We start from the raw sequence: 23,514 nt of genomic DNA on the forward strand, positions 1-23,514 counted from the left end.
TCAAGCACGTGTAAAAATACCTGGTGTCAGCTGTTAATTTAAGGTTTCAGGTTTGGATATGATGGAAGGTTGACACGAACACGGGGTCGACAAAAACTTGATGTCGAATAACCGTGATACTGCAGCGGAAAGGGGATCTCTTCGGTCCCCCAAGTCTATTGTGGCTCAATGGATATCATGTTCATCACCGTGCTCAGATTAAGTTTTGATCATCTTTTAAAGTTCAAACTACCTCAATCTGGAATATTTGGCAATGGTATGTGACCAGTTATGATATGAACAATTAATTACTCTACTAAAACACAAACGTCAACTAAGCGGTTTGGCATGGCTTATGTTATAAATATTCAAGACGAAAAAGAAATGGCTGCGCAGTATCATATAAGTAACAACTCGACAAAATCGTCTTGCTCTCAGAACGGCTACACCCAAGGACACCATTCAAAGGCCTCCGACTCCAGCCTCGGGTTATGGGAGATTTTTAATCCATATTTTCTTCATCAATGGATGCCTTATTTTTTATTTGTGGAACTAACGTTCATGTATTGTGTGGGGTGTTTCATAGCTTTTCCACATCTCTATCCAGAAACCGCCTACATACATCAGGTGATAGGGACCTTTTTGGCTTACCAGTTAATCGTCAACTGGTGGTTTATCCATGTGACAGACTCCAGCTTCAATGATTCAGGGTATCCACAGGAAAAACTGGCCCTAGGGCCTTATCCATTCAAGGTAGTCTGTTTTTTTGTTTTTTTGTCTTTATTTATTTAAACAGCAAATGTATTATCGTAAAATCAAATAAGAATATCAAAAATTAGTTGATATTATAATGTTTTAATGTTATTTGTAAATTACAAGTGTTGGAGATGGGGGGGGGGGGGGGGGGGGGGGTTCGCTTACGACAATGAGTCGTCTCGGTATGCAAAACTATACATGCCGATTAATTAATTATGACAACTGAAAGCCACACTAATTAGTACAATGTTCCTGCATCTCAAAACAGCACTCACACAATGCTGTTTTTTTTCTCTATATGTTATATTCAAATAAGTTGTTAAAACTAATAAATCAATACACGATGACTTTTATACTGTCCATCTAACACTGCATTTAAAAAGAGTAAGGATTACCCCCCCCCCCCCCCCCCCCCCCCCCCGTGAATATAGGGTTCAAAAATTGAAGTTTCAGTTTCACTGTAGTAGTTGCTGATAATTCAAGCATTAAAGCAGGGGTTATAGATTATGATTTCTTCGTAATTGGTCAAAAAAAATAATAATGTGCCTTTGTGCATCCTTGTGATTGTTTTGCAAATAAATCTTTCATTTAAGGTATTCAATGTATAACGACCATATTTGTACCTAATAAATGAATGGTCCGATATTGTTATTCATGGTTAGGTAGCATTTTGAAGATGTTATCAAATAAAAATGCTCCACCACTGGAACTTACAAAATTTTGATTATTGTTCAATTAATTTCACATTGGATTTTACATTGAAGTCTATGGGCAGCGCATGTTTTTATAAGATATTGTGAAAAGTAATTTGAATTTCAAACAAACCTTTTGGTGAAAATTTGCATAAACTCCCTCTTTATTAAATTATGAAATAAAAGGAATTATTTACCGCAGAAATTTTAAGAAATCAAAAATTTTCTTCTTTTAATCAAGGGCAGATAACTTTTCAAAAACTTTTAATGTGCAAAATGACCATCTCCTTACATGCTAATCAGTCTTGTGAATCTGGTTCATGTCATAATTGTCCTAATTATTGATAGAATAACAAAATCTATCTGAATTGTCAATACATGTATCAAGTTTGCTAATTATTCCTTAATAAAATCTTGATTTTCAGACTTTTATTCGTTACCCCTAGCTCAACAATTAATAAGTATATATCAGAAAAAAAATCACCGTACATGATACGGATGCATTATTAATTCAAATCTATTTCCCGTTGAAAGATACTGCATTAGATGTTAGGGCTAGCTCTCAGAAAGTTGTATAGAGATTTAACATAAAGTATACTTTAATGTTAGATGAAATATTAAGGAAAATTTTGATGTAATTGAGATTTAATTTTTCACCTTCATGTTTGTTGCGCTATGGGCTTATCTCTCGTCATGTTCACCCATCTCCTAATTGTCTATATATTTGTGTTTACCCATTCAACTCTTCATACACTTTTCAACAATCCTGAAACTAAGTCAGTATGTTTTAAATCTGGACCCCCTCTCTTTACGTCCATGATCATTTAAAGAGTACTAGTATTCTCCCCCTACCCCACTCCCCTTAAAAAAATTGCTCTTTGCATTTGAGCAAAATCCTAAATCCGCTCCTGGCATGCATCTATCAATTATTGACAAAAGCTTCATTTTTTTTTTAATTGCAGGTACCAGAGATAGTGCAGCAAAATAAACTAGTTCCAATCATAGACGCCCACATTAAAGCAGCGCGCTATCCCTACTGGCAGTGGGCGCCGTGTCTTGCCTGTGAACGATGGCGCCCACCTCGCTGTCACCACTGTAAACTCTGTGGAAAATGTATCCTAAAGCGAGACCACCACTGCTTCTTCGCACGAAACTGTGTGGGGCTTAAAAACTTACGATATTTCATTGTGTTCCTATTTTACGCGTGCATTACTAGTGTCTTTACCATTTACCACGGTGCAAAATATCTCTTTACGTTTTATTGGCCCGAAATGTCGTATCTTGATCTCGTACCACTTCTTTCTTTTCTGAGATCTATCTTAGGATCCAACACGACACTGTCACAGGTCGGGATCATGATTATTATGGCGTACGGTTTGCTTGGGTTAACATTTTTATGTTTTATGCATTTTATAGATGCAGGCGTATCGGTTGTGAAGGGCAATACGGCGTTTGAGATCGAAAATAACATCGATGTCAAAGATCCACGGAAATTAACAGGAAAACTCCGGTCTGTGTTTGGACAACACTGGCAGTTTGCTTTTGTATTGCCCACCCCTTACTTTCTTAGTCCGTCCATAGAAGACCCATATCACTGGGGTTCCCTGATCCCACCCAAAAAGAGAAACCCCGTCATTCAGTTGATAGAACCTTGATGTGATCCGCATCTATTTGTCCACCTGATTTGCTCAGAAGTTACAAACTTGCCAAATATAGCTATTAGAAGTTTGCAAAATCGTGTGTTGCAGTTTGCCTTAGGAATACACGCATTTTTATTGCAAAAACTTGTTTGAATATTTTTTTTTTGGTTGTAAAAGTTTTATTTGTTACTGTTTTACAATAAAACTAAAGAAATACAAATGTTTGTTTTGTGAATTTTATACAATAATATAAAATAGTATTTTCTGCGCTGAAATGCCATCCTTGATTTTGCTCATTCTTAATTCTGGAAGAAAAAAGTGAATATTTTTAAACAAAGTTAAAAAAAAAAGCAAATAGAACTTGTAAAATATAGATATCAAATAGTCAATAATATGCCTGATATGTTTTTGAAAGCAAAATGGAAAATGAGGTCATTTCCCTGTACCAACAGAGAAGTTGCAGCTTAGCCATGGCTGTTGTGAGCAGAAGGGGGCGTGTCCGAATTCCACCCCAAATAATTTATCGGCAAACATCTTTTTTAATGGATTTGTCATGTTGTTAATTTCGTATTTACTGCCAACCGGTCAATTCAAAATTTTCAACATGAGAGATCTCTCCCTCAATGTTAAGTCTGATATTTTTATTTTGGTTGTCAGGGAATATTTTACTTGGTAGTGCCCCTCCCCAAAGTTAAAATTTTTGGTTGTGCCCCTTGAGATTCCTTTTTGACTTTTACACTTAACTAATTAACTTGCAGACCGGATCACCCCCTCCCAATATGCTTTTATGAGAATGTGTCTAGCTCTGGAATGGATAACCTTTTCTGCTGTAAATTATTAAGGTTGACAAAATTTGTTTGAAAAAATAAGTATTAAACATTTAAGCAAATTCAATGTACATAGTAGTTAAACTTCTTCATTATAATTCTTTTTTAACTTTTCTGAATTAATATTTTCCTTATTTCTTGTTATTTTTTAAACCACGAAAGCTTGACCATAATTATTTGACCCAAGTGATCGATCCATGGCAATGCATATAAATGGGGACCTTTTACCCCTAAGTTTACATGCTTGATGCTTCCAACATCAGGAGCATTGTACTCTAAGTCAAATCATGGAAATTCAAGAAAGCCTACACAGACATTAATGTGCAATGCTCTATGAATTCAATCTTTATTTATATACCGGAGTAACTACAAAATATCTCGGTAAATTATCAATGAAATATAAAGTAACTTTCTTATGCCACCATCAGAAATTTCTGGTGAAAAAAATCATACCTGGTGTATCAAAATTGGTAGTAAAATATTTGTTTGTATAAATCTCTTTATGACTTAAATCCCGATCGTTTGAAATTATGTGTATTTAAGAATTAACAAAAAATTGGGCCTATAGTGATGTAAATTATGACATAGGTCAAAATATGCGATTTTCAGGCAAAAAAAAAAATTTACAATTGACTTCTTAAAAACCTTCATATTTTGTTGATTGAATGTGTGTTTTGTTGTAGAAGATATATGTACATTTTAAAACATCCAATAGGAGAAATTAAAAGGAGCGGTTTTCTATATATGATTTGGCGAAAGTGTAATCGAAAAAAAATATCCTAAATTATGTCGGACGCCAAAAATTATATATGCAGGAAAGTTTAAGATATCGATGTAGTGCTGAATAAATGTGAATAAAAATACTAGCTTCAGAACTTTAACTCTCCGAAATAATAAATGGACAGACCGAAGAATTTGGAAGAATTAATTCAGAACCAAGCGCAACTTTTTGTGTAAATATAGTAGTAAATATAGTTTTTTCAATGGGTGGCACTGTATATACATATATCATATACAAAAACCACTGTAGCTCTTCGGTCTGTCAATATATTTTTTCGGAGAGCTACAGTTCTCCAGCTGATAAAATACATACATGTGGACTTACCGTCATCTTCGTCAGCTTTCCATACAATACCGACAGCAGACACGTCGATAGTATGGCATATTACACAGTAACACCTTCTCCCCCGGGCCGATCATGAGGGGGCAGTCGGGGGTCATGTTAAAGCACCAGCCTCTTTTTGAAAAATAATCTAGCGTTCTTTGTGGACTGTCGTCAAACATACTCTTTTTGATGACTAAAAAAGAAATAAAGAGGATTTTATAATTTGAAAAAAAAGTTTTTAAGTCTTAGTTACTATGGCATTGCATTTTGAGGAAAAATAGCTTTTTTCAGAGGTACTTTGAAATTCTGCTAAACTTTAAGAGAGTTTTTTTTTTAATAACGTTACTTACACAGCGCATTTGAAATCGTAAACAGCACCAGGCAAATAGTCGTTAACACACAAAAAGACCTGTTCATTTTAGATGGTTACTGCAAACCAAAGGCCAAAACTTTAAGGACATTGCATTGGTTATTTCAATTATATACAGGCAACTTAACTACATATCGATAAACAAGGTCCCATACCGTAAAAGGCCTACCCCCTGAGGAGGGACGGCGGACTGACGCAGGCGTCAAGTGGCCAGTACGACAATTACTGGCCGGATTACGACAAGCAATCTGTTGTCAGCAATCGATTGGTCACTCGATAGATGAGGAGGATGGCTTGATATTACTTATCTCCGGGGATTAGTGCTAAATGATTACCGTAAAGTTAGTTTTCTACAAGTTCTCGTGTGCCGAAGTTTGCGAAAAGGATAGGTAGATTAGCATGAAATAAAGTCACGACATCGTCATATCAAAGGAATTAGGGGAATTACTTCAGAAAAAAAAGAAATGCAACTCCTGGTCTCATACAGTATGTAGGAAGCACCGACTCTTCGTTTTCATTTTCACTTCATCAATAAAATATATTTACACATTTATCAACAGATCGGTTTATCAATTATTACCTTGGGGCGTGTGTCTTTTGATTATCAAAATGAACAGACTACGATCGATATATGAATTATTAACAATCAATTAACTGGCAAACCCTGGTCACTTGATGTCAAGTGCTATAATATACAATTATCTGTGGTACAGTGTATTATATCAGCCGATTGTAGCGTGAAATGATATCAACAGGTCATTCCTTCATTTATTGGAACTAAAAGTGACCATGGAAGAACACGTTGTACGCAGACGAAAAGAGCGACAGGACGCAATATATTTCTGATTAATAAAATATGGAGAAAACGAAGAGAACTCCACTTCAATAATAAGATCGGGAGCAGAACAGATTCGAAATTCGAAAACATCAGAGGTGGGATCAGGTGCCATGGAGAAGTGAGCATCCCCTGTCGGTCGATCATGCCCTCTGTGTGCAGTCGCTTTCATGTGCTCACATTTAGTATTTCTTTTTGCAACTTTCTTTCAAATGACATATGATTACCTAGAAAATTTCACCCAATTCCATTTTCTCACCGTATTTGGTAATATGCATTCTAAAAAGGATCATCTCTCCCATAAGTACTAAAGGTAAAGAGGAAGTCATTTAAAGATTGAAACGACGTGTCTTTACGTACTTTACACAGATATCTGTTATTCACTACCGGGCATCCTTCCTGTCACACCGGATACATTTGTAATATCCGCGTAAACTTATTATTTTCTCTCAACTTTCACGACAAAATTGACTATCTTGGATAAAAAATATTTTAATGTGTTTAGAAAATAAGAAAGAAAAAAATGCTTAAATGTTTTGCTGCAATATTTGAGCACCACATTACGCCCACAAATAACACTGGTTTGGCAGACTTGAACTTGGAAGTAGTCAAATGGAATGCTGTACCTATAGCGATTCTTGGAGTCATCTTCCTGCTAGGATTACCAGCAAATTCTATCATGCTGCACATTTTTCGGACAGCTTTTAAGAGAACTGCGTACAGATTAGTATCAATGTGGCTTGCCTCTCTAGGATTAATTAACGTTACGGTTGTCGTTCCTTTAATGGTCTGGCTTTTGTTGTGGGAGATCGACCATCCGTCTGAAGTACAGTGTAAAGTGGGCGCTTTTTTGTCGTCGTCTCTTATTCTCTTCTGCCACCTTGTCCTTTTCGTGATAGCAATAGAGAGGTACCGCAAGGTATTTTACCCTTTTATGTGGCAAATTGAACAAAAGGAAATGAATTTCTACCACATTATCTTGTTGCTCGTCGCCACAGCAGTGGCATCGCCACATGCCATATTTGTTGGGCACCGTATTGTACCAACTGGGATAGAGGGCCTAAATGCCACCTTCTGTTTCATATCTGATAGCTATGTCGACTCCATTGTGCCTATGGTTTATTATATAGTACTGAACATTCTTGCATTCACAGTGACCATGTTTATTATAACCATGTACGGAAGAATCATCCATATCATTCGACATTACAAGAAACAAGCGCAGAGAAATGATGTTTATCCAGACTACGACCAAAACAGCCCCGTGTGCTTCTCAAGCGCTACCAGACTTCTGGAAACAAGACGAACGACCATTACGTTGTTTGCCTCGACATTAACGTTCATCTTGACGACATTTCCTTCCAATGCCACGGCCATGTTGCTCTTGTTCAAAGCAGACCTGTTTTGTTTCGCTGAAAAATCTTTGAGTATTGTCATCAGGGTTGCGGTGTGCACTCTCCTCTTTAACAGCGTTATTAACCCGTGTATCTACTTTTTCGCAGATATTCATTTTCGAAGTGAAGTTAAACAGTTATGCTCAAGGATTAGGTCAAATAATCCGCGTCAGAGATTTTAAGTTCATGAACCTAAAATTTTCAGGAATACTGAGTAAACCAATTTCAGGATTTTTCCCCCATTACAATTCCTTTAAAATAAAGTACATTGTTTATATCATATTGTTATAATAGAAAACTAGAGGTACTGTGAGCGATGAGCTCACTAAATGATACCCCCCGCCTCCCATATGGTTATAACTGGTGAAAAAGTCCATGTTTTCCTGTGGCTGGAAAACCCAAAATATGTTCGGATCAAAAAGTAAAATAGGAGGTGCACAATGGCAATATGTAATAAAGATTCTGTGAAAGTTTCATCAAATTTCATTCAGTGGTATGAGAGGATATATTGTTACAAGCGTAACAGACGGACGGAGGAAGGGTGTTGATTACTATATACCCTCCAGCTTTTCAAGCGGGGGGTATAATAAAGGCTATTGTTATAGCACAGAAAATCTATTGATTTATCTTTATTGTTCCTGGTTGCATGATAAATATATCGTAAACAATTGACAATGACAATGTGGCGAAGATAAATAATACAAGGGGCATTCACTCCCCTGTGATTCCTCTATTGTTTTAAAAGTTTGATGTTTATGGGATAGGTACTTGTATTAGTTTAGATGCAGAAACTATGGTGTTATAGTTTTGACCATAATGGTTAAGAATAAGATATAAAAACAAAACGCTACAGTCTCTGCATGAAGTTAGTATTTGTTATATTAATGTACAAATATTTTTATACCCCCCCCCCCCGCTTGAAAAGTGGAAGGGTATATAAACGGTTTGTCCGTACAGTCTGTCCTCCGTCATACAGTTAGTATTTGCAACTCCTCTCATATAAAGGAAATTTAATGAAACGTTCACAGAATCTTTATTACGTATTGCCATTGTGCACCTCCTAGTTTACTTTTTGATCTGACATATATTTTGAATTTTCCAGAGCAAAATATGCATACTGCCATTATATTCATATGGGAGGCGGGGGGTATTATTTAGTGAGCTCATTGCTCAGAGTACCTCTAGTTTATCTTTAATTTTATTAATTTATCATTATTAATACAAGAGGCAGTGGACCAAAAACCATTGGCTTGTAAAGCCTTCTAAGATTAAAAACGTTGTTAAGCACATTATTTTAGAAAACTGCCCATTTATCGACCATAGGATTTGTAAAATAATGATTTTAAACGTGACTGATCGTGGATATGATATCCTTGTAACGTCAACTTATTTGCGAATAGCATGTGGAACCGTTTTAGAAGATAGAATATGCATTTGCAGGTAGACATAAAACTATCTGCTGGTGATAACGGTACTTGTATATCACTATTATTATTACTTTAATAAAATGGAACTTAAATCATTGAGTTTGTCTTAGTTTGCCATCAATGTCGTTTCAAGTAATGTTTAACACGAAGCAAATGACGGTTTCAGACTGTGGTCTTTTGATTTCGAGTTCAGTGAGATACATATATATCAAATCATCATAATAAAATTGGTTGTACAATGCGGTGACCAACAATTTCACTAATTTTATACGTGATCCAGAGCAACCTGGTAATGTTGCTTACATTTTGTAATCATTCAATGCTTGTCCCAACTTTAGCAGAATTTGTCGCATCGTGATTAAAAATATCTCGATTCGGAGTAATTTAATAAATTGTAAACCTATAATGTACGTGAATATTTTGGTATATTTTTCATCAAGTCAGTCTACATCGGATATTGGAAAAGTTCATTTCACAATTTAGACTAAGCATAATATGTTTTCATCGATGTACGGGGTGGGTTTACGTCATCACCTTAATTAACAACACTGATAGTCAAACTATTGGCGAACTATTTAATTGAAATACAGAGAGAAATATATAATTCCTAGAGGTACTGTGAGCATTGAACTCACTAAATGATACCCCCCGTCTCCCATATGGTTATAACTGATGATAAAGTCCGTGTTTTGCTGTGGCCGGGAAACCCAATCCACAATGTGTCATATATAAAAAGTAAAAAGGAGACTTGCACAATGGCAATCTATGTAATAAAGATTCTGTCCAATTTTAATTTTTTCCGTTAAATTTCACTTTGGTAGAAAAAATGGACATTGCCATTCTTTCTATAATATTAACATGGGCTTTGTCATCATAATCATACCTAACATTTACATTTTTCTAGCCTGCTCAATAGGCATCGCTCCTTGGTACCTTATGTTACCAGGCCAACAAAATATATATACTTTTTGTAATAATATGATTATTATTAATAATAATTTGATTACATGTACTTGTTTGCTATTATCCACCTGGTCATTGCAGTATAAATGAGTTTGGTATTTTATTATTATTTTTTTTTCTTCAAAATATATTTTATTATTATTATATTATATGTAATAAAGCTGTAAAATTTCATCATGTTGAACTACCCTGTATATCAGTATTTCAAATCTGAGAACTTTTACAAGTGAGGATCATGTCAATTTTGCATTGTTATAATAATCCCGCTTTTCAAGCGAGAGGTATAAAGATGTGTTTGTGAAACACTGATTCCCACGTATGGCAACATAGCGAAGATGAAACTTTTCTCAAATGCAAATTAAATATGTTGGTATACCCAAAGTAACGTCTTCTCACATGAAATACAATTATGAAATATGAAAGTCTTAGCATCACCTGTTCAAAAGTTTTGGCCAAAGATAAGTTTTTGAAAGGTAGAAAGACTGGTCAAACTCCTGGGTCAAGATCAAAGGATCAAAGTTATTGTTTTCTAAAGAAAGCTCTTGTCACAAGGATCACATATGTTAAGCATGAATGCCGTAGCCTTAACCGTTCAAAAGTTATGGTCAAAGATAAAGTTTTTGAAAAGTACAAATTCCAATTACAAGCCTTTTTCGATATCCAATATATTTGTCACAAGCAGTGTATTAAGTAAATTAACTGTGAGCAATGAGCTTACTAAATGATACACCCCGTCTCCCATATAAATATAATGGAAGTGTCCATGATTCGTTGTAGGAAACCCCAAAAATGTGTCAGATCAAAAAGTAAAATAGGTGCACAATGGCAATATGTAATAAAGATTCTATGCAAGTTTCATCAAATTTCATTAAGTGGTATGAGAGGAGTTGCGGATAAGAGATTGGTACCCCAAAGCGTAAAAGACAGACAGACGGACGGACGGACAGCTAGACGGACGGACAAGTTTCACCAAATTTCATTAAGTGGTATGAGAGGAGTTGTGGATAAGAGATGGGTACCCCAAAGCGTAAAAGACAGACGGACGGACGGAATCTTTGTAACATAGTGCCATTATATACCCTCCAATTTTAGCGGGGGTATAATAATGTGAAGTATGAAAGCCCTAGCCCTAACCCTTCAAAAGTTACGGTCAAAGTTTGTTTTAAAACAGTAGGTCAAACTTTAAGGTCAAAGGGTCAAAGTTCTTGGTATCCAAAGAAAGGTCTTGACACAAGGATAACAAATGTGAAGTATGAAAACCTTAGCCATAACCGTTCAAAAATTATGGCCGAGGTTAAAGGGTTTTTTTAAAGTACATTTACATGTACGTTAAATTACAACTTCAAGGTCAAAACGTCAAAGTTGCCGGTATCCAGTGAAAGGTCTTAATTGTCACAAAAAATAAATATGTGAGATATGAAAGTCCTAGTATTTACTGTTCAAAAGTTATGGCCAAAGTAAAAGTTGGAATTTTTTTAGTAAAAGTGTGTCAAACTCCAAGGACAAGGTCAAATTTGGTGGTACCTAAAGAAAGGTTTTGTCACAAGAAATATACATGTGAAATATGAAAGTCATAGTTCTACTTAATCAAAAGTTATGGGCAAGATTAAAGTTTTGCGGACAAACAGACAGACAGACGGACGGACACGACAAAGACTATATATCCTCGAATCTTCGATTAAGACAATGATTAAATTTCTTATCATTGTACACTGTTTAAATTTTGGGGTAATAGAGATTTTAAACTTTTCTTTGGCTCCTCAATTTAGTGTCATGTTCTAAAATTTGATACGCTGATTGTGGGATATAGTCAAAAACAAATATTTGATCAGTCATGTTCTAAATCACATTTACTACCACCCATCAACCCATTAATTTTCAGGACATAGCCTATTTGCATCTCGACAGATTTATAATTTGTATTAAGCAAGAATATTCAACAACCGAAAGACCATTAAAATTTTGATTGCAAGATAGCAGTTTTAATCTTTTGGTTTATATCTATAAGTGAATAGGTATTATTGGCATTAATTTTTTCATAATTTTATATATATTGCAATTGTTTTTCTGTAGGAAACCCCAAATAAACTAAACTTGTTTTAAGGATTAAGAAACTGGTAAATCATATACAACCTCTTTATATATTATATCTATCCACAAATACAGTAAATGTACGTATGTGTCCGGTGGAAACGTAAACTAGGAGGTGCACAATGGGAAAAAGTAAGAAAGATTCCAAAAGTCTCATCAAATTACATCCAGTGGTATAGGAGGAGTGGCAAATGAGAGATAAATATCCCCAATACCAATATAATAGAAAAAAGCAGTGTCCATGTTTTGGTAAGAAACCCCAAATATACATGAATGTTTCCAATCAAACATAAAATATGAGATGCACAATACCACTATGTAATAAAAAAAATCCTGAAAGTTTCCGTAAGCTCCATTCAGTGGTATAAGGGGATTCGCTGACAAGAGATGGCTATCTTTAAGTGTGACAGACCTAAGGACGCTCCATTGTTACCACGCCCCCCCCCTTTTCTTGGGGGGGGGGGGGGGTTAAGGGTTTACTGCTTCATACAAAGTATCAATTATATATAGAGTAAACTCTCTCGGAAAAGGCAAACTTCTCGAGAGATACATGTATGTGGTTGGTTTCAGGCGCAGAGCTAGCAATTTTTTTCCAGGGAGGTGGGGTGGCTCCATCCAAATTGAAAAAAAAAAACGTGAAAAATCTAGTTCGGGGTGGGGGTTGGGGGTGGGGTGGAGTGAGGTTGGTTGACTTCTTATGCTTCATACATTTGAGGTGGTCTGTGTTTTTTTTTTTTGGGGGGGGAGAGTCCAATGACACTTTTTACTTTGTTTAGTATGTGTATTTAATAACTCTCACCCCCCCCCGGGGCTGGGGATGGGTCCTTTCACCCTCTAGATCCGCGCATGGGTTTATTTAAAAAAAATCTACAAATATTGAATATTTGTTTTTATGGGGAATTTTTTTTAAATAGTGGACTTTCTTTAACATTATTAAGAAATGTTAAATTTCAAAATACCTCTCGGGTTAAAATTTGGCTCATGGAACGTTTGTTCTGGAAAGTCGAAAAACCCTTGTCATATTTCCTAAATATGGAATGACTTCTGTTTCTCATTACATTTCATCAGTGTTTATGGTGAAGCTATTGGGAGAGCAGAGGTCACTAAAATCTTTAGAGAACTATCATAAATTTTCAACGAAGTTATGTAGCTTTGTATTATTTTTTCTCCCTTGTGTATATATGACATTATCTATAAAATTTCTTTAAAAAATAACTGCAAACTTGCAGGAAACTTGAAAAAAAAGATTTTAAAGTTAACTTGAGAAATCTTTCGTTTGCCAATTGATAACTTGGGATAAAAAGATATACACATTTAATGAAAGAAAGGTAACTCTATATGCTTTATTTGATAAATAGAAAAAAGTCGGTAATTATTTTATTAAGTGGATACTTTAATAGCTGCTTGAAATTTTATAAATCTAGGATACACAGTCGTGCAACATCGTCACAACCATGCATAGATGATTCTCGCTTGGGAAAACTGTGAGATACCCAAATATTTAAAAATTGCAATTTCATTATATGAAAAAAAAGGAATACCATTGTCATATCAATATTGGCTATATATCTTCACAGTCACTTCGCATTTTTTTTTCAGGGCAATTCTATATACAGTATTTAACATATTAAAATGGAATTATATATGCAACCGTGCATGGTAGGAACAGATTCTTTTATTGAGGTTCATTGAAATGAATCATTTTGGGGTTTTCTTTTTCTTTACTTATTTAATTATTATATTCGAACGTAAGTCTTTTCTTGTCTATTTGAAAAAAGTATATAGTAAAATATATATTGGACATTGATCTAATCTAAATGAATTCAATCAAAATGATACCACTTCAAAAAAGAGCATATATAAAGGAAAGCCATACGGTCAAAATGAACAAAATGAAACATGTATCATTTAGGACAAAGCGGTTCCCTGTCGCAGCAGTTGGCAGGTGCTCTAAAACACTGCCATATAGATACAAATGTTGGGGGCTCTGTGACATTTATTGTTGGCATGGTGGGTCATGTTCGGTCAATGTTTTGGGGTCCTGTCAAATATTATACAAAATAGCATCAATTTCTATTTCAACATTCTGAAAAACACCTACATGTATACTAGTACTTTGATAAACCCTGAAACATTTCGTTTTTGTTTTGTATATATGCACTCTGAATGACTTCTTTAATATACATTGTATCTATATAAAGATGTATACGTGTGAAATCAGTATCATCAACAGGCTGTATATTTCTACATAAAGAAGCATATATTTTTCGGAGACAGAGAGAACTCCAGTCACTGTGTACACCTCTATTTATCTGTCGTGGTTCAGTTGTCTACTATATTCATTATCAGTGTGGCCCGCTTCCAAAATGTTTGCTTCAATCCTAAATGACAAGTTGCAATGAGTGATTAAAGGAAACTAATTGCCTTCTCAGTGTATACTTAACAAATCATTCTCTACTGAAAACCTACCTAGCTTTATTGCACTTGATCACCGCAGATAAGTGTACAAGAAGGTCCCTTGAATTCGGTCAAGAAATTCACACCTCTCTCTGATTGTCTGTCTGTTTGTCTGTCTAACTGTCTGACCAGCTGTCTGTCTATCTGTCTCTCTCATTAAAATGCAATTTCCATAAAATTATCGACCCAAATTATCTTTAGAAAAGAATTAAAAGTAACAGAAAAAAGAACTTTGATGCGTCCTAATATCCATAGTATTATCTCCATAAATTACTGTAACATCCCTGTCTCTATCCCCCCCCCCTTCCCGGTTTTTACTTTAGTATTTCTGGGATGTCATGATTTGCCGACTGACCTTGACATTAGAATCTTGTGATACATGTCTGTAATCTCTCATCTGTCTTATCATCCGAACACGCTGTTGAATTACTCTGTGATCATTTACTTCGTAGATACAGGGACATAAATAGATCCCAACCTAATCCAACACCATTAGCATTACATCATAATGACAATTATAAAAGATTCCAGGCTCCTGTTAACGACAAAAAACAATAGATTTAGGACTGAGTGTAAGAAAAATAATATCACTTCCAAGAAAAGAATAATTTGATATAATACAGGATTATAAATATGAAATATTTTTGTGCAAGTTGAATATTTCGAGGGATTTACTACTGCAAGAATTGCTTGAAAGGTAGCTATCTACGATGTACATGTATCAACAAAATATCACTGCAATTTACTTTTTAAAGATTAAGTTGACGAACAGTGATTTATCTTTTAAAAAAATCTACAAAAATTACAAATCTATTAAGACGGCATAAACACGGGTCCCTCGGAATTCTAGAGGTGGGATCAAGTGTCCTAGGAGGAGTAAGCATTCACTGTTGACGCGATCAATGTCGCCCCAACCATACGTATTGATTGGGTATACGAGGGTTAACGTTGTTCGAAAAGTTCGTGGACGATGTCAATCTTCATTATATTACTCACTAGAAATTTTAAATAAGTATAATACAATATGTAAAAATATTCGTTTTGTTGATGTGTGATGTTTAATTCTATTCGATTTAACAGAAATCAATTTACTTCATCTTAAAATCAATATGTTTTGTACCCGCGGAGCACCCTTAAGGTAGGATTCTTCTCTGGTTTCTGACTAGATGGAATATTCAAAGAACATTTGTTGATATGCCTTATATATTTAGATGTATTAAAGAGATTTTAAAGACCATATTTTTCTTCCCTCATCACAATTATACAACTTTAAATAGAAATGGTAAACTGAAAACTAGCAGGGACTATATTTTTGGCGGAATGGTGGCAGTTGAAAATATCTTCTTTTCTGCCTCTCAAAATTATTATAGAACATTGAATTTAGTTATAATTTTTACGCAATCAAAGAGTAGACGAAATTTTCAAATGTAAGTAAAATTAATAATAAGGGACTAAAGTTTCAAAATATATCAAATAAATAAGATTTTTCACACATATAAATATGTTGGCTTTTAAATGCTTAAAGTCTAAGCACAGATTTGAGCAAAAAATCTGTAAAAAGTGTTATTTCTCTCTAAGTAAACGGTCAAAACTTTTAGTTTTTGTATCATTTTGTACCTTTATGTGACAACTTTACTACATGTATATGTGAAAATTGGAAAAAGTTAAATATAGGAAGCATATAAAAATAACTAATAAATCCTAAAAAATTAAGAAAAGTAGAGGAAATTCGGATTAGCAAATATCCATTTTAAATTGTCCATGTCAATTTGGTAATATCATCTTATAGGCCCTATATGGTAGTACCTTTTTATGCAAAATGAAAAACATTCAATCTTTTGAATTACAAGTAGGGATCCAGGCACGTAGCATCGTTTTCGAAAGTGGGGGGGTCAACCTGAGAAAATTTTTTTTTTACTTACCTGAAAAAGTTGACAAGCAAAAAAAAAAAAAAAAAAAAAAAAAACTGAAAATTAAAAGTTGCCCCTCGAAAATCCTATTTCGTAGGGGGGGGGGGGGGGGGGGGGGGGGGGGTATTGGCTAACTTTTTTAAAGCCAAATTACTATCACTTCCATTTTTTCCTTACAATCCTTGCTATCACTATACTATGGTTATAAAGTGGGGGTCCAACCATCCTATCAATGAACATTTACTATAGTAAAGGTTATGTTGGGGAAAAAATTTCAATTAGGTCATGATTTATTGGGGCCACTGGCAGGTAATTTTTTATTATTCTTAATGTAATAAAAGGGAACCTGCCTCTTTAAACGGTCAAATTGAATACTGATATCATCAAGTAATATTGTTTGATTCTGTAAATATTTCATTAATTTTTAAATACAAGAAATGTGAGAAGAATCCTACCTTAACGGCAATGTAACGTCAAAATATAGTGTCAAGAATTTCTCAAATATACTATTTCTATACATTTCACAAAGTATACACATATAATCCAATGCCCAATCATTAAATCTTTTTTCTTATACTTGAAATTCATTTTTAAAATTGCTCTCGTTGTATAATTTCCTTTGTTAGGATTTTAATTTCAGTTATAATAGGGTAAACAACTCTAAAGCGCCTATGTCTTTCCTTGACGTTCAAACTCTTTAATGTTTTTGTTAAGATTTTTTTTTTATTTTACAGATAAACGCTTCTTCAAAAGATACAAAGAGTCACTCAAATAATGTCTATACTATTTGTATATTTATATTTGTGACAATTTTTTTGATTCCTTCAACATTTTTTGAGTTTATTCAGGATTTTTCCTGTGTAAAAGACACAATTGCATCGAGTCGACTGCTCCGTGACGTTCTACAACGTCATCGCTTTTGTCGTTTTCAACGAGGACTACCTATTTTCTCAAGCTTATTTCTTTTCAACAAAGCAAAATATTAAGTCATAATTTGGAATACGAATCGATGTAACAATTTTAAATTTGGATTTCTCGTTTGTTTTTCGTTTTTGCTTCATTTTACAGAGAATATGACTACAGACATTATTTAGTATTATTTAACCACTTTCTATGATACACACCCGATTTTTGCATTTTTAAAATCTGGATAAGTTTTGAAAAAATCGTGGTATTTAAAAAATAAAATAATTTGGATTTATTGTTAAAATATTTCTACCAAATTTGGATAACATACGCAGGATAATAAACGTTTCTGAACTTTTCATTGTGTAAAATACTAGTCAAATTCAGAATATAGTCAAAGGACTAACAATTGGTATGAAGTGATATTACACGAATAAACATTCTAAATGGACTTTAAACTAGGTAGTTTGAAAAGTGAGCTTATGTATATACATGTAGTGATCGGGATGTCCTTTATTACATACTCTGCCATTGTGTGTAACGTTTATAAGTTAAAGCTCAATATATATAAATTTCGATTAAAATAAGTCACAATTTACGAAAGAGCTCAAGATTACATGCATGATTCAGACTTCATGTAAAAGAGAAATTTTGCAAAGTTAAAGGTTAAAAAATATTAATCTCAGCAAAGCAAAGGATGGACGTGGTTTCTGGTATACCGGTATTAATCTAACGTTCACATTTCATTACGACTTTTAAAAAATTCACATTACATGCACTTACATCAATTTAGTCGTCTTGAAAAGCGGGAGGGTATATAGTAATCGGTATGTCCGTACTGACACGTCCGTCTGTTACGCTTGTGGGGTACCGCATCAAGTTTCTGGCACCAGATGAAATTCTTATATGAAGAATTACAAATTTCAATTAGGTCATGATTTATTTCGCCACTGGCAGCTCATTAATTATGCGAATGTAATAAAAGGGAACCTGCAGACTGAAATGAATACTGAATCAAGGTCTGTTTGGTAAACAGCTGATAGTTGAAGGAGGATTTTGAAAATATCAGTCATTGTGTCTTCATACCACTGAAGGAAATTTAATGAAACTTTCTCAGAATCTTTATTACATATTGCCATTGTGCACCTCTAATTTTACTTTTTGATCTGGGCCCGGTTGTTCAAAAGATGATTAAATTAAACACAGTCTGTGACCTCCTATTTTACTTTTTGATCTGACGTATATTTTGGATTTTCCAGAGCAAAACATGGACACTGTCATTATATTCATATGATACATACACGAGGATAAAACTAGAAGATGCACACTCAGTTTTGCTTTTGGTTTTTGAAAAATTCCGGACATTGTCTATTTTATTTGTTAAAATAGCAGCAAGATCAACCATGGTATTACACGAATATAAATTATCTATTTATAGATATATAGGGCGTATATTGTTGTCCTGTCTGTTTGTGCTTGTTATACCACAAGCTGTACAGTGTATATAGTTTATCAGAGAGCCTGTTTTTGTGACAAAACTTTTCCTTCACATAACTTTTGAGAGATAGAGACTTCATATTTGGATCATACTAATTCAATATACTCATTTTATAAGGTCAATGACTTATATACCTTACTGTACCATATGTTGATCAATAGCAAGGGAACTGATATAAAGTGAAATCATTTTAAAGTCGCTAACACAAACAAAATAGTTACAAAGATCATTAACATGTCTGTAGCGACCGCATGTTACATGGAGGTAGAATGAGTTCTGTCGACGTCTTGTGGGTTACAAAGGTAAACTGCCTTTGATAACAGCAAAGTTTTTGCTCATTTCCTGCAAGTCGGAATTTGTTTGACTTTTGTTTGCTTGATGTCGGTCATCTTTGGGATATCCGGAATCTGCAGGAACAGAATGAAATCGTAAAGAAACTTTTAGGGTTAACACAAGTCGTGCCAGTTCTTACATAATCCATATATATAAATATGAAGGAAAACATGGAATTCAAACATGGTAATTGATGACACCATCATGTGCAGATGTCATCAACTGTATAAAAAAATAACTTGACAAATGTATATGACTCCACTTGTTTTTCACCAAAACGATCAAGGGCAAATTTCTCTATTTAGCTAAACTAAGTTTTGAATAATAATTATATAAAACAATATTTTTTATTGATATTCAAACTACATTTTGTCATTAACCTGTTAATATGTGTAACGTTATAGCTGATTTGAATACAGTTTCGAATATGTCCGAATATATGACTAAAATTCTTGCTTTATTAAATATCTATCTTTGCCTGCTCAAGTAATAGAGTTTATGCCATTATTTCGGAATAAAAAACTCATGTATAGTTTGTAAATACACTGCAATCATTTGAAAAAAAATATTGAATAGTACTGTCCAAGCTGTTTCTTTGTTTGTCCGCAAAACTTAAAAATCATCGATACTTTTGATTGGTTAGAGTTATGGCTTTCTGAAAAATCTTTCTGATAATTCCTACAAATTTATACCAAGTAGAACAATTATTTAACGGTGAAATATTAAAAGCAATTACTTTTTGCTAATTATAATTACCTGATAATGATTTGACTCAAAAGTGTTGGTACCCACTTTACCAACACTTGTGTAATATGAAACCTAACTGCCAAAACTTTTGAACGATTTTAACAAGGCTTTTATACTTCATAAAGATATTACTTGTTACAATAAATACACATGTGAAGCATCCCTCAACTGTTCAAAAGTTAAGACAAAGGTTAAAGTGTGGTATATTTTGTAAAACTCTCAAACTCCAAGGTTGACCTTTAAGAAAGGTCTTGTCACAAAGAATACAAAACCTTGACCATGTCTTTTGAATGATTGGTTATAGGGCTTTTATATTTCACAGGTCAAGACCTTTCCATTTGTATAGATAATTATGATGTTAAAAAACCATTTAGCTTGGCCATAAATTTTAAATGGTCGTTATAAGGCTTTAATATTTCAAGGTATATTTCAATATACTCATTTTATAAGTGGCAAATATACAAGTACGTGTACCGTATGTTGATCAATAGCAAGGGAACTGATATAAAGTGAAATCATTATAAAGTCGCCAACACAAACAAAATAGTTACAAAGATCATTAAATGTCTGGAGGGCATGTTACATGGAGGTAAGATGGTATGTCCGTCTAGTGGGTTACAAAGGTAAACTGCCTTTGATAACAGCAAAGTTTTTGCTCATTTCCTGCAAGTCAGAATTTGTTTGACTTTAGTTTGCTTGATATCGGTCATCTTTCATACGGAATTAGGAACAGAATCCATCGTGTTCTGGGGTTAACACAAGTCGGAATTCTACATAATCCTATTATAAATATGAAAAGACGGAGGAAATTCCAAACATGGTAATTGATGACACCATCATTTGCAGATGTCATCAACTGTATAAAAAATAACTTGACAAATGTATATGACTCCACTTGTTTTTCACCAAAACGATCAAGGGCAAATCTCTCTAATTAGCTAAACTAAGTTTTGAATAATAATACGCTTGTCTAAAATGCGGATTATATCATAAAAATATAGTTTTCGTTGATGTTCAAACATGTGTAACGTTAACATGCGACTTTGCCATATTTACTCATATGACTTTTTATTCTCACGTAACTGAAGATTCAGGGGCATATAGTTTATATTGTGTCCGTCAGTTTAGCGACTGTCTGTCCAGCTATTTCACAGTACCGCAAAACTTAAAAATTATCGATACTTAAATAACTTTTGATTGGTTAAAACTTTGAAAAACTTTGGGCACCATCATAACTTTTGACTATGTTGATGCCCACTTACCAAATTGTTAGCCAAACATATTATTAACAAGGCTTTTATACTTCATAAAGATATTTCTTGTTACAAGAGCGTCCCTGGAATATCGACGATTTTGACCCTCTGTCCTTGACCTTTAACACTGACCTACTTTAACCTTGACCTTCTTTATAGGGCTTTTAAAAAAACCTTTTTTGATAAAAAACATTTGCTTGCCATAAATTTGGAACTAAGGCTTTAATATTTCAAAGGTATATTTCTTGTGACAAGAGTTCTAAGACCATTATATTCTACAGGTATACTTGTGACAAGAACTTTCATTAAATATCAACAAATTTGACCCTTTGACCTTAATTTTTGAGAAAGACCTCTTAAATAACTTTAACTTTGGCATTTTTTCAATGCTTGGAGCTAAGGCTACCATATTTCACATGTATATTTCTTATGATCAGAACTTCCCATGTAAACAAACATTTTTTTTTTACTCTTTGACATTGATCTTTGACCTATTTTTGACCTACTTTAAAAAAATCTAACCTTAACAGTGAATATTTAACTGTTGTTATGGTCTTCATATTCGACAGGTATTCTTCTTGTGACAAGACACTTCTTTGGATATGTTCAACAATTTTAACCCTTTTATCTTGGAGTTTGACAATCTTTTGAAAAGCTTTGACCTTGACATAACTTTAAACGATTGAAGCTATGGCTTTTTATATCATATGTGTATTCATTTGCAAGACTCTTTTAGAGTGTAAACATTTTTGACAATCTAACTTTGACCTTGGAGATAACTTATATTAAAACCTGGAGTTTCATCCACTTTCGCAAAAATAAAAAAGTATCCAAGCTTTAACCTTGGACATAACTTTTGAATAATTGGGGTTGGTTCACCGTATTAACACAAGTCCTTTCTTTGAATAACAACATGTTTGATCTTTTGCCCTTGACCCTAGAATTTTGATTTGTATTTGAGAAACTTTTAACTTCGTCATAAGCTGCCATAGTGGGCATCAGTGTATCACAAACACACCTTGTTTTTAAATGGTTGAAATCGAACTTTTATGTTACAAACGTGTATTCCTTGTGACAAGATTAAACGATTCTGACTCTTGACCTTGACCTTGGAATTTGACCTACCGATAGACCGACAGACATCTGACAAAATTTTACACTGTGTGAGTGGTATGCAAGTTATAAGCCTAAAATATTTTTTTTTCTTTTAGATTAACCTATTGAACATGTGAATAACAAGTTGAATGGATTTTGTCGTGTTTTTAAGTTTGCTCGGAAAATGTATATACAAAGTAAATAAATAGAAAAAATTAACATGTTCTTTTTTGTTTCTTTTTTTTTGTGTCTGTCGTCTCGTAAATTCAAATCTAAGAGCATGGTAGTTGAATAATTTTTTTTCAAATACACAAAAAAAGTGTAATAAATTACAGTCAAGTAACGTGATACTCCGTGTGAACAATAGTACTATAATATAATGTTATTACTTTTACAGTAAATGATAATCATTCACTTTGATATTGCACGTTTCAAAATGTTTTTTTAAATCGATTTAAACGGGCAAAGTTCATGAATGGCATATAGAATAACCAGTCACCTATTGACGTCACTGGTATTCTTTACCTGTATTTTAACAGTAAATGGTTTTGAGTTTTGCATTTGATCAAAAGATCAATACTATACATGTCTATAGTGCTGCTTGAATAGCATTAACATACTCGATGAACTTTAGGTATTGCTGGCATTTGCTGCGTACTTTATAAAACACATACTAGTCTATATAGTCTGTGTGTACTTTATTTCCTTGTTGAGGTTTTGCATTCTACGGAAGCCTATTAGGATCAATCTAAAGAAAAAAAATAAATAAAAGGCGTTATAACGCTTTTTGAAAAGGCGTAATAACGCGAAAAAGGCGTTATTACGCCTTTTCATTCCAAAAGGCGTTTTAACCCTTTCCATTCAAAAAGGCGTTATTACGTCTTTTTAAAAGGCGTTATTACACCTTTCCAAAAGGCGTTATTACGCCTTTTAAAAAGGCGTGATAATACCTTTTTAAAAGGCGTTATAACGCATTACTGAACAAACTCGTGGGGGGACTTCTTGGTAAAATTTATTTAAATGCAATAATTTGCCAGTTTTACATATTGCAACAAAATGTTCAGGAACCAAGCAACCAATAGTTAATTATAATGTCTAAATTGTAGCGAGACTTTTCCCCAAAAAGTGTGTATGTGTGAAGGGGGGTACCCATTCGCACTCGTACTACTGGCCTACTTGAAAAGGAAAACGGAAAGGCGTTATTTTATGTTAATAAATATATTAAAGATTTAATTA

General features: G+C 33.8%; 2 protein-coding genes and 1 long non-coding RNA gene across 6 annotated transcripts in view; 2 read left to right on the forward strand and 1 right to left on the reverse strand.

The window, feature by feature from the left end:
- Positions 1-3,287, forward strand: LOC134228563 (uncharacterized). The gene is made up of 2 exons (XM_062710224.1): positions 1-732; positions 2,390-3,287. Exons 1-2 carry the CDS (start codon positions 328-330, stop codon positions 3,080-3,082), a joined length of 1,098 nt encoding a protein of 365 aa, XP_062566208.1. The 5' UTR covers positions 1-327; the 3' UTR covers positions 3,083-3,287.
- Positions 3,268-23,514, reverse strand: part of LOC134228564 (uncharacterized) — a 21,940-nt gene continuing 1,693 nt past the window's right edge. Inside the window, exons 1-3 of one of the 4 annotated variants that reach the window (XR_009984026.1) lie at positions 14,549-14,729; positions 5,000-5,192; positions 3,269-3,372 (exon numbers count right to left, since the gene is read on the reverse strand). This is a non-coding gene — a long non-coding RNA (uncharacterized LOC134228564). Of the gene's footprint in view, positions 3,373-4,999; positions 5,193-5,349; positions 5,783-14,548; positions 14,730-14,891; positions 15,059-23,514 lie in introns of those variants that run through there. The other 3 variants (XR_009984024.1, XR_009984025.1, XR_009984027.1) reach the window with 3 other exon arrangements.
- Positions 15,125-23,514, forward strand: part of LOC134228562 (sodium- and chloride-dependent glycine transporter 1-like) — a 24,270-nt gene continuing 15,880 nt past the window's right edge. Inside the window, exon 1 of the mRNA XM_062710223.1 lies at positions 15,125-15,233. The gene's annotated coding sequence lies outside the window, so the exon portion shown is untranslated. The remainder of the gene's footprint in view (positions 15,234-23,514) is intronic.

The sequence above is a fragment of the Saccostrea cucullata genome, unplaced genomic scaffold (genome assembly GCF_032062105.1).
Source record: "Saccostrea cucullata isolate Sc308-1 unplaced genomic scaffold, CSIRO_AGI_Scuc_v1 ctg426, whole genome shotgun sequence".
In the NCBI taxonomy this organism is placed as follows: domain Eukaryota; kingdom Metazoa; phylum Mollusca; class Bivalvia; order Ostreida; family Ostreidae; genus Saccostrea; species Saccostrea cuccullata.

Bases quoted from the DNA above. Each gene is read 5' to 3' on its own strand.
- LOC134228563 (XM_062710224.1), top strand. From the start codon at position 328: ATGGCTTATGTTATAAATATTCAAGACGAAAAAGAAATGGCTGCGCAG. The intron at 733-2,389 runs GTAGTCTGTTTT...TTTTAATTGCAG, and splicing joins TAGGGCCTTATCCATTCAAG to GTACCAGAGATAGTGCAGCA.